The sequence below is a fragment of the Phalangium opilio genome, unplaced genomic scaffold (genome assembly GCF_054372755.1).
Source record: "Phalangium opilio isolate 3A_F unplaced genomic scaffold, DU_Popi_V2 ptg000089l_1, whole genome shotgun sequence".
NCBI classification, from domain to species: domain Eukaryota; kingdom Metazoa; phylum Arthropoda; class Arachnida; order Opiliones; family Phalangiidae; genus Phalangium; species Phalangium opilio.
The window spans coordinates 5,858,053-5,869,697 of record NW_028324194.1 but is presented as its reverse complement, the minus strand read 5'-3'; the positions used below and the strand labels follow the sequence as shown (position 1 = coordinate 5,869,697).

The following is an 11,645-nucleotide window of genomic DNA, read 5'->3' as shown; positions in this document are numbered from 1 at the left end:
GTATTTGATGTATTGTATGCTGGACGTACACGCTTAAATCTACATGCAAATGCAAGTATTATGTTAGTAAATATTTGGTTAAAGCAAGAGCTTCATTTTCCATAAGATGTATTATGATTTCATTAAATGGATATTGTTGTATAATTTTTTTTTAGCGTGGACGTTCTCATACAAGTTTAAATATAAGGTTTAACAAGTTGGGTAACCAAAATAAACCTCTCCGAGTAGAGACGAGTGGTATGTAATCAAGAGGTTTTTCTTGAATAATTAAATAAATATAAATGATATTAATTACATAACAAGTTGAAAAACCAAAATAAACCTCTCCGAGTCGAGAGGCAATTAAGTGGTTTTTCTTAAATAATTAAATAAATATAATTGATATTTATTATCTTAATCGTCAGTAATTTACCTTAATTCTAGGTAAGTCGTTTTAAGAAACTTTATTCCTAAATCATTTTAAACATTGCTTTTGTTGACGTTTGACTTCTAGCGAACTCCTTTTTCACAATTGTTGTAAATTTAGGGTATTTAAGGCGATTGATTCATAGCAAATGATCAGAAAACCCGCAATTGCATTAACTTTTGGTTGAAGATCTGCCATTGGAAGGATAGACGTTTCTCGTAACCCTAACCGATGGCCGCGTACATTTTAACCCTAACCATAATAATGGAGTGGAAGCCAATATTGCTTTCTGAGAACTGCGAAAGCAGGCCGGATATTGCGAAAACGTTTCCTCCGATTTGCGCACTGCGAATGCAGTGACAGACACACTCATAGACAAGTCCAGTGTAATACTTCTCCGTGACATCATCGTCAGAGATAAAAACTTTAATTTTAGTCTTATTATAAAAGAAGAGTTCCTGTAAATGCGTATAGGCCTACTCATAAATTGTCTTCTAAAATCTGTTTTCATTATTTCTTCGTTGCATCTCATTAAAAGTATTTTTTTTGTAATGTCGGCTACCGATTTCCACGCTCAAGGCAACGCAATCTTACTTAATATTGATTCGGAGCGTCTAAAAATAATTTACAGTGTGTTTCATAAAGGGTGGTAGGACCAAAGTAAAATGGGTTCAACATGAACGATTTTGAGCTGAAAATGTTCTAAGACAATTTAACCTAAGGGCCACTCTAAACAAGTTATGATTTGAGTATTTTACTAATGACTCCTAAATTAAATTAGAATTGTACTTCAGTTTCTTCATTAAATTTTAAGGGGCCATCTATAAAACACTAAAATCATAACTTGAAAACGGTATCCCATTTTTGAGACAAAATCGCCCATCCTACCTACACCCTGTTTTTAGCCATATCGTAGTATACGATAGGCTCTTAGTTTGACCCGAGCCGTCCGTCCGTAGTAGTAGTAGTAGTAGTGGCCGGGGTTGTCGCTTCGTTATCGTCAGATTTTAGCTTGAAAGGAACTTTATATTACCACAACCCACCCATAGGGGTTACTGGGCTCGGTTAGAGATTTAATTTTAATTAAAATTTTTTCAGGTCAGACCCGGGATTCGAACCCGGGCCGCTGGCGTAGTAGACAAACAGTCTACCCACTCAACCATAGAGACTTGATAGGAACCTCGAGTTTTTTATTATTTATTCTTATCTCTAAAATGTCGGGGTGATGTGGGGTGTGGTACCTCTTAATCTGTGGGGTCGGAAACTTTTGAATTTTTATCTGTGGGGTCGGATACTTATGAATTTGTATGTTTGGGGTTTTTATGTTTATTTTCTTTTTATGTATGTGCTAATTAAATAGATAACGATTTTCCCCGTTTCCTACCGCGCTCCTCATGTGTTTCGTTCTCGTTCGGTAGCTATCGTCAACTATGTTATGTTTGACTGGAACGTTTTGGCGGTTAATTCAAATGTGGGTTTAGATAGAGCTAACATAGTGTTAAATGAGCGTTATGCGTTTGATCATTTTAGCATTGCTAAAGGTAATTCGAGGGGATAATCACTAAAATGCGTAATCACTATAACTAAACTTTCTCTTTCAAAAGTTTCTGGGCATAAGTCCTTGTTAGAAATTTATAAGATGCGATAAGTGTGCATCGGCATAAGTCTATGTTGTAAACTCATCGAGGGGATTATCACTAAAAACTATCTGTTCTTCGATTCGCCGGAATATTAGAATTACAGCATAAGTAAATTTATACGGTTATAATTTAATCACTGTTTAGAGTAGGGAATCGAGGGGCTATTCACTCGGATTTTATGCACGGTAAATCATTTAAGCATTGAAAAAGATAGCGCTATTCACTCATTAGGGTAAGGTGTAGAGGGGTTATCCACTCGTTAGGGTAGGGTATAGAGGAGCTATTCACTCGTACGATATGGCTACTATTACGAGCCCTTGGGCCGTCTTGTTTCCTTCTGTACGTATTCAATTTAAATGTTAGGAAATGAAAGGAAAGAAGTTTCAAAATGGAAAACAAAGGTTTAACGATTATTAAGGCATTGAAAAAACACGTAGCGTTACCAAATGTTGTTTGTTTGAAAATTGGTTGTAAGTATTGAATTTACAATTTAGACATTAGAAATTAATTTTAATTAAAAATAATTTAATATATTGAAATGCACTTCACAGAAAAATTTCATGAAATTCGCACGATTAGATCTAAAGTACTGAAATTACAATTTAGACATTGAAAATATATTCTTATTAAAAACTTGAATCTTTTTCAATACAACATAATAGATTCTAACACACCTCTCATTCAAATTTCAGAACATTTGAACCAGTACATCTGAAGATATTTTTAGTCTTAGCACTGATTCCATTTATTTTGGTATTGGAAACGAATTTTTATAAAAATAACTAGCCACTGTATGCTGGAATCTTTTTTAGTATGATAAACAAGTCGAAATGCACTTCTCATTAAAATTTCAGGTCATTTGGATCAATAGGACAAAGGATATGGACAAAAAATCGACCTCCTCCCACAGAACTTCGTCAATTTTGGGTTAATTCAAATTTCCCGCCGATACTCCAAAAGTTGCACTTGCTTCTAAGGCAGGAACAGCTTGCGTGGTTGAGCGCGAGATCGAGTGGGCTACGCTAGTAGTCAATGGAAACCATAACCAGGGCCGGAAATAAGAAAACTTTCTTATAGGGCATGTGTCCACTGTCCAGTGACTAGAAAATTTATAGGACATTGTCCACTGGAGTGTGAAAAAATAGTGTCGCATCATCATAGTCAAGGTATCAAAACTTCGGAAAATTTATTGGTCAAAATGTCCAGTGGCCCCCTTGGCTTTTAAAACATTTATGGGACCAGGGCTCTACATAAGGATATTTTTTTTAGTAGTCAGCCTGACTAGTGAGCCCCCCTATCCCATTTTTTTTAGTAGTCACTGACTAGTGAGACGCATGGTTTACGAATATTTGAAGCATTTATTTTACTAGTCAAGTTGACTAGTGAACCCCAGATTTCGATTTATTTTAGTAGTCAAGGCCTTAAGTAGAGCCCTGTATGGGACTTAAATTTTATTGGACAATGTCCAGTGTCCTGTTCTTATTTCCGGCCCTGGAAGACAACCTCCAATTTTGTCTGCTAAAAACGAAATTTTGCAAATCGGTCATATAAAATTTAAAACATTAAATAGCGTCCGACAGGAGAAAACTGAAGTGTTTTACTGACCATATTCCTAAATTCAAAAGCGAAAAAATTAAATAAATTACCTAATTCATATTAGCAGATATTTACAGAACATTACGTAGCATAGGATCCTCCCACACTTCCAGGCGCCCGGCACGCTCGTAGCGGTTCCTTTCCCCAACATTATGTTCTGTCCGACTTGCTAAGCCTAGGCTTGAATTGTAGTCTGTTGGAATTGAAAGTTGATTAATGTGGGTTTAGGCTATCTTAAGTTAAATGACCAGCTTCAAAATGCTTTAATGGTTCTACGTAGAAATTTAATGAATTCATTTAACCAAAAAAGAATTGGTGAAACGCCTATAATTTCATTTGCGACGGCAATATAATGGCAGAACGAAGATTTACAAGGGGATTGAACAAATTGGGATCGGCTGCTCAAGTCAGAGAAACTGTATCTCAAGCTGTTCGAGAAAGTACTATCCTGGTCAGTTATTCCTTATTAATTAATTAATTAAGATTAAATTAGTCGATAATTTAAATGGCAATTAGTAATTTTCCATTCTTTGTGACGCGGGACCTTGTTACATATTGATGACGTTGTCTTAATAACATCAGAGGTGTAAGGTGCGCCACTTTAATTAACGGGAAGGGGTCCCGTTAAATGAATAATAATATTTTTAGGGGTAATTTTAAGTAGGGATAAGCGTAGACCATTTTTAATTACTTCATTTACATACTAATTATCGTTATTGTAAATTATAATTTCTCTTTAATCATGTCTTAATCTTATTTCAGCCAAAACACAGTCTCGTGGAACCAATAGACTACGAGACTTTTATCACTAAGAATAGAACGCTTTTGCAAAATGATCCGCAGAGGGAACTACTTTTTTTCCCTTTTGATGATGCTTCTGTAATTATTCGTTTTTTTATCTTAAGAATCTAGAAGCCGGAAAGTTAAAGTTAAAAGGTCAGGTATCATAACATATCCCTTAATTTTAATTAGCAATCGACAGTTCCAAGGCGCTATCGAACAACGGTGGCTTCCATTCCTTCTGAGAGTGAAATAGCTCTATCAAATCTATTTGTTAGGCAATGTTTAAAGACATATTCGTCTGATTGGAAAATTATCACCTATAAATATTTACCTTACTCTGGAAGTTTCTTGCAACTACCAAAGTAAGTACTTAAAACTAGGCCTAGATGAATCTAAGACCATTAAACACAGATGGACTGGAAAAATGAAAAGCTAAAACCTCCGTTCTGTTAATGGCATCGCCTGTCAGCAGCGCCCCTAGCGGGAGAATCCCGAAACTTTTCGACTCATAGGCCTTTATTATGTTATGGCTGCTATGGTTTGAGTCGAAGAAGTTTCAGTATTGGTCGCGGCGTGGCGCTAGAGGCGCTGCCCTTAAAGAACTGCACGCGCCCCTTAGCTTGGCTTGAGTCCCGAAACTTAATTCGACTCATAATCCTTATGTTATGGCTGCTGTAGTTTGAGTCGAAGAAGTTTCAGTATTGGTCGTGAGGTGGCGCTAGAGGCGCTGCCCTAAAAGAACTGCACGCGCCCTTAGCTTGGCTTGAGTCCCGAAACTTAATTCGACTCATAAGCCTTATGTTATGGCTGCTATGATTTGAGTCGAAAAGGTTTCAATATTGGTCGTGAGGTGGCGCTAGAGGCGCTGCCCTAAAAGAACTAAACACGCCCTTAGCTTGGCTTGAGTCCCGAAACTTAATTCGACCCATAAGCCTTATGTTATGACTATGCTTTGAGTCGAAAAAGTTTCAATATTGGTCGTGGGGTGGCGCTAGAGGCGCTGCCTTAAAACAACTGCACGCGCCCTTAGCTTGGCTTTAGTCCTGAAACTTAATTAGACTCATAATCCTTATGTTATGGCTATGGTTTGAGTCGAAAAAGTTTCAATATTGGTCGTGAGGTGGCGCTAGAGGCGCTGCCCTAAAAGAACTAAACGCGCCCTTAGCTTGGCTTGGCTTGAGTCCCGAAACTTAATACGACTCATAAGCCTTATGTTATGGCTATGGTTTGAGTTGAAGAAGTTTCAATATTGGTCGCGGGGTGGCGCTAGAGGCGCTGCCCTAAAAGAACTAAACGCGCCCTTAGCTCGGCTTGAGTCCCGAAACTTAATTAGACTCATAATCCTTATGTTATGGCTATGGTTTGAGTCGAAAAGGTTTCAATATTGGTCGCGGCGTGGCGCTAGAGGCGCTGCCCTAAAAGAACTAAACGCGCCCTTAGCTCGGCTTGAGTCCCGAAACTTTTCGACTCATAAGCCTTATGTTATGGCTGCTATGGTTTGAGTCGAAAAGGTTTCAATATTGGTCGCGGGGTGGCGCTAGAGACGCTGCCCTAAAAGAACCACGCGCTACCCGTATCTCCATTCCGTTCCAATCCATCTGTGTTTAATGGTCTTTGGTGTAATTTGTAATCTTATTGGTTTCCTTAAGGTTGGCAAAACCAAATGAGCTTCAGGAACAGTTATACGAAGTTGATACTGAAGTACATGGGAAAGATGAGGTTAGTAAATAGCTCGTGTTAGGAATTTATAGGCGTGACACCTGGAATCTGTTTTAATGTGTTACAGGACTCATTTTCGGAAGAAGGAATCAATTCTAACGGAGTTGGTGTTCTCAAAGAAGGCTATGTTTTGAAAGGACCCGAATCGGGCACGGACAGTTTCATAAGCGTAGCTACTAAAGTGAGTAAATCAGTTACTGCGTTCCCTTTCATGGGGAGACGTTATTTATTTGTGGTACTCCACTTTTATTTGTTCCTATAGTCCTTCAAAAGACGGTATATGATCCTACGACCTCAAGTGGACGGAACTCATATCATTGAATTCCATAAGGATGAAAAGAAAGTTGAATCAAAGGGAACAATATGTTTGGATTTTTGTCACAATGTTGTCCGAGTAAGAACTTAATTTTAATAAGTACTTACTTGTTGTTTTGGGTGTAAAAGAATGAGGCATGAGCACATTTAGGATCTAGTATGTCAAGGTTCAAAGGTTGATCGAAATTTCCAAGAAATTTATTAAATAATAGAGCCAGCGTGGGAAATAAGGCGGTGGGTGGCACAGGGCAAATGACCAGTTTAAAAATTGCCTGGACCAGTTTAAAAATTAAATCGGAGGAGGGTCACTGGTCCACGGGACCACTAAGAAAATTCAAGGGTAACCCGAGTCCAGACATTATCTCAACTATTTAATTACCCACTTCTTTAGTTTAGCAGACGACGCGCCCTGGTCAATGGTCATGGACCAGTTTATTTATTCCAGGCCAGGGGGGTCGCTGGCCCAGTGTCCAGTTTAAAAAATATCCTTATTTCCCACCCTGAATAGAGCTATCTCAGTTGTGACGTCAGTGCCTGGGTAAAACGTCACGACTTAGCTTGGCAGTTTGAGCCATGTTTGGTACTGCTTTGTTTCTATTGGCAAATGTCATGGGTGACGTCACACTTAGGCTTCTTACATAGTTTTATTAGGCTCTGTACATTTTCTGGCATATCAAGGACGCTTCGGCAATGAATTGCGCTCGGTAGACGCTTGATTTTTGATTGCGTGTGCTATACATTGCCATTTGTTAACGCGGGTTTGACATGGCTTTGCCATGTCCATGGTTAGGTGGTCTAAGGTTCCATTTCAAATCATCTTAATCTCACGGTATTTTCGTATTTCGTGGTAGAATTCGAAACGTGGCAAGTTCAGTTTTGAACTGCAGTTGTCTGATGGTCACAAACCGTGCCTACTTGTGACTGAAAATGAGTCTGAGCTTGAAGAATGGATGTCAGCGCTGAAAGGGGTTATCTCCAGCGCGAAAAGCAATACCTCAACCTCTTCTTCTCGAAAGAGTGCCTTAATCAGTAGTAACTTATCTTTTGGTAAGTAGTTGTTAAATTATATTGGTCATAGTCTAAGTTCATAAGATATGTTCCATAAGTATTACGTCACAGCTCGAGCTAGTTCGAGAACGACAAGAGAGAATTACAGACTGAACTCGGTGGTTAATTTTGGAGTCCATCTAGTCCTATTTATTCTGTACTAAGCCTTTGACAGCGTAACTTCATGACAAGCTCCAGTTTGTAACTAGTGACAAACTTATGGATGAACATATGTTATGAACTCATGGTCATAGATAAAGGCTTTAAATTCTCACCCACTCACATTAGATTCCACTTCAAGCTTGCCATCTGGGCAAGACACTAATAAGAGTGGTTATGGAACTTTACGAGGCTTAGAACATAGCAAAAATCCTGAATTAGTCAGATACTCCAGGGAAACTGACTTTTCCATTACTCAAGCTCGGAAAGAAAACAGACAGAACTTGTTTTCTATATATCCTGAAATGCAAGTAAGTTTAACGAAAGAGCTGATTTTATCAAAGACCATTAATCACAGATGGACTTGAATGATGGAGATACGGGTGGCGTGCAGTTCTTTTAGGGCAGCGCCTCTCTAGCGCCACCCCGCGACCAATATAGAAACTTTTTCGACTCCAACCATGGGCTTATGAGTCGAAAGGTTTCGGGATTCTCCCGCTAGGGACGCTGCTGACAGGCGATGCCATTAGAAGAACCCGGGTTTTTAGCTTATCTTTCCTGTCTATTGGAATGGAATGGAGATATGGGTGGCCCGTGGTTTTTTTGGGCAGCGCCTCTAGCGCCACCCAGCGACCAATATAGAAACTTTTTCGACTCCAACCATAGGCTTATGAGTCGAAAATCTTCGGGATTCTCCCGCTAGGGGCGCTGCTGACAGGCGATGCCATTAGAAGAACCCGGGTTTTTAGCTTATCTTTTTTCCTGTCTATTGGAATGGAATGGAGATATGGGTGGCGCGTGGTTGTATTAGGGCCTCGACTCTAGCGCCACCCAGCGACCAATATTGAAACTTTTTCCACTCAAACCATAGCAGCCATAACAAAAGGCTTATGAGTCGAAAAGTTTCGGGATTCTCCCGCTAGGGGCGCTGCTGTCAGGCGATGCCATTAGAAGAACAGGGTTTTTAGCTTATCTTTCCTGTCTATTGGAATGGAATGGAGATATGGGTGGCCCGTGGTTTTTTTGGGCAGCGCCTCTAGCGCCACCCAACGACCAATATAGAAACTTTTTCGACTCCAACCATAGGCTTATGAGTCGAAAAGTTTCGGGATTTTCCCGCTAGGGGGCGCTGCTGACAGGCGATGCCATTAGAAGAACCCGGGTTTTTAGCTTATCTTTTTTCCTGTCTATTGGAATGGAATGGAGATATGGGTGGCGCGTGGTTGTATTAGGGCAGAGCCTCTCTAGCGCCACCCCGCGACCAATATAGAAACTTTTTCGGGGGTTTTAGCTTATAGTTTTTTCCAGTCCATCTGTGTTTAGTGGTCTTAGATTTGAACTCACAGGGGTTAAACTCCACGATGGGAGTGAAAGGAAAGTACTATAATGAAATTTTGAACTCAATTTACAGAGAAACCTTGGTCTACTTTCTCTGAGTAGTCCAGAGGAAGATGAAACGGAATACGAGTGGAATCCAATATCAAGTAGCCTAAGCCTTCCCACGCCTAGTCTAGGAACCGTAAATAGTAGTAGCAGCTCGACAAACTCTGTTTCGACCACTAAAAGTCAAAATGATCCCGTGGTGGAACCATTTCAAGAGGATTTAGGCATTCGGATTCTGTTAACTTGCGAAGAAATTAAGTTTAAGCTACAAGTCCCACTTGAGAGTGAAATGAGTCAGCTTTGTCAGGTGCATTTTTTTAGATTAATTTAAAGGCTGTTTCTATTTATGCCCAATTTTGGGGCTTAAATTGCCAGGGACACCTTTCAGGCCCAAATTTTGGGCTCAAGTATACTGCAGGGTTCATACAAACCGGAAAAACCTGGAAAAATCAGAGAAATAAATAGTTGACAAAAACCTCAGGGAAAATTCAGGGAAATTTAGAATTTTTAGTAAAATTCAGGGAAGTAAAATTCAGGGAAATTTAGAATTTTTAGTAAAATTCAGGGAAATTTAGAATTTTTAGTAAAATTCAGGGAAATTTAGAATTTTTAGTAAAATTCAGGGAAATTTAGAAATTTTAGTAAAATTCAGGGAAATTTCTAATTTTTAGTAAAATTCAGGGAAATTTAGAATTTTTAGTAAAATTCAGGGAAATTTCTAATTTTTAGTAAAATTCAGGGAAATTTCTAATTTTTAGTAAAATTCAGGGAAATTTCTAATTTTTAGTAAAATTCAGGGAAATTTAGAATTTTTAGTAAAATTCAGGGAAATTTAGAATTTTTAGTAAAATTCAGGGAAATTTAGAAATTTTAGTAAAATTCTGGGAAATTTAGAAATTTTAGTAAAATTCAGGGAAATTTAGAAATTTTAGTAAAATTCAGGGAAATTTAGAAATTTTAGTAAAATTCAGGGAAATTTAGAAATTTTAGTAAAATTCAGGGAAATTTAGAAATTTTAGTAAAATTCAGGGAAATTTAGAAATTTTAGTAAAATTCAGGGAAATTTAGAAATTTTAGTAAAATTCAGGGAAATTTAGAAATTTTAGTAAAATTCAGGGAAATTTAGAAATTTTAGTAAAATTCAGGGAAATTTAGAAATTTTAGTAAAATTCAGGGAAATTTAGAATTTTTAGTAAAATTCAGGGAAATTTAGAAATTTTAGTAAAATTCAGGGAAATCGGGGAAATTTGCGTCAAACAGGGGCCGAGTAATTAAGCAAAATGTTCGTGAACATTCCCTCCATAGTATTAACATTACACCCAACTTTGGAGGCTCATAACTCTGGTTCTATTAGAGATACGGGGATATCCTTTGAGTATGTTATAGTCCTATTTGCCCCCCCCCCTCCTCCTTCGTTAACATTTGCTCCATAGGATACTCCATATATGGGGAAAACCTGGAAAATTCAGGGAAGTATATGGGGAAAAACCTTGAAATCTCAGGGAAATTTGTATGAACCCTGATACTGGAACTATTTAAGCCCAAACGCTAGATGGCGCTCGCGTCGGGGCGACCATGAAACGATCTAGAACGCTAGATGGCGGATTTTAAAAATATCTTAAAATGAGTCTACTGTGATTTCATTGCAGGTGGAACCTTACATCGCTACTTTGGCCATTTTTGACATCAAAACTGGACGAAAAGTATCTGAGGAATTCAGATTTGATGTCAATCATCCGCATGTTAGGATTTGGCTTCCGAAACCCTCCTATATCTCATCAAAACGGAAGTCATTTAACAGCAACAGCAATGGTAGTTCCGGTGAACACTTTCAAAGCACCATGACCCCCATATCATCACCCGTTAAAGAATCAAAGAGAGACAGCATAGATCCTTTGTATCACTTATCAAATCTGGCCCAAGATGGATGGCTCTCTACCCCCAAGCAAGCCATTTTAAACTTAGCTAAAGAAGACCCGGATTTGTATTTGGTGGTTCGAATTGAGAAAGTTCTACAAGGCGGAATTCTTCAGGTATGTTTGTTTTTAGTTCAGTTCCTGAACTGGTTCTGTCGGTTTTCTTTAGGGATGCACCGATATATCGGTTATCGGTATATCGGCCGATATATCGGCCTATTTTTTTCATATCGGTATCGGCCAATATCGGCTTCATGTAAACCGATATTTCAGGGAAAAATTTGACAAGACATAAGGTACTCAATGAATACTAACTGAAACATATCACAACTAATTTATTCCCCAAATTTAAAATTTCCCTTTAAAAATGCAATGTTTTCCAGAATCTCAGTTTTATCCCGTTGTTCACGACTATGAGTAAGTAATTTCCCTAGTTTCCCATACCTCCCACAAACAATCGAAGTCGACACTGACGTTCTCTAATGCGTTTGGTACGTGTCACTAATGTACACTTTGAACTTTTCACTTGTGGTCCAAAATTTTGCTTATAACGCTACTTCTTGTTGAACAAAGAACGGAGCTGTATTTTTACTAAAAACCAAATTAGACTACACCACTTTTTAAGGAAAGGGGTTAAAGGGCCGTCCACACTGAGCTATTTCGCGTCGCTTTGCGTTGCTT

General features: G+C 38.4%; 1 protein-coding gene across 3 annotated transcripts in view; it reads left to right on the top strand.

Annotated features, from left to right (window-relative positions):
• Positions 1-3,827: 3,827 nt before the first annotated feature.
• Positions 3,828-11,645, top strand: part of Ziz (dedicator of cytokinesis protein Ziz) — a 45,251-nt gene continuing 37,433 nt past the window's right edge. For all 3 annotated transcript variants that reach the window (XM_089850037.1, XM_089850036.1, XM_089850035.1), the window contains exons 1-10: positions 3,828-4,093; positions 4,405-4,521; positions 4,615-4,787; positions 6,075-6,144; positions 6,212-6,325; positions 6,407-6,538; positions 7,311-7,506; positions 7,795-7,976; positions 9,077-9,355; positions 10,698-11,081. In XM_089850037.1, the coding sequence (XP_089706163.1) occupies positions 3,995-4,093; positions 4,405-4,521; positions 4,615-4,787; positions 6,075-6,144; positions 6,212-6,325; positions 6,407-6,538; positions 7,311-7,506; positions 7,795-7,976; positions 9,077-9,355; positions 10,698-11,081 (1,746 nt within the window). In that variant the 5' untranslated portion in view covers positions 3,828-3,994. The remainder of the gene's footprint in view (positions 4,094-4,404; positions 4,522-4,614; positions 4,788-6,074; positions 6,145-6,211; positions 6,326-6,406; positions 6,539-7,310; positions 7,507-7,794; positions 7,977-9,076; positions 9,356-10,697; positions 11,082-11,645) is intronic.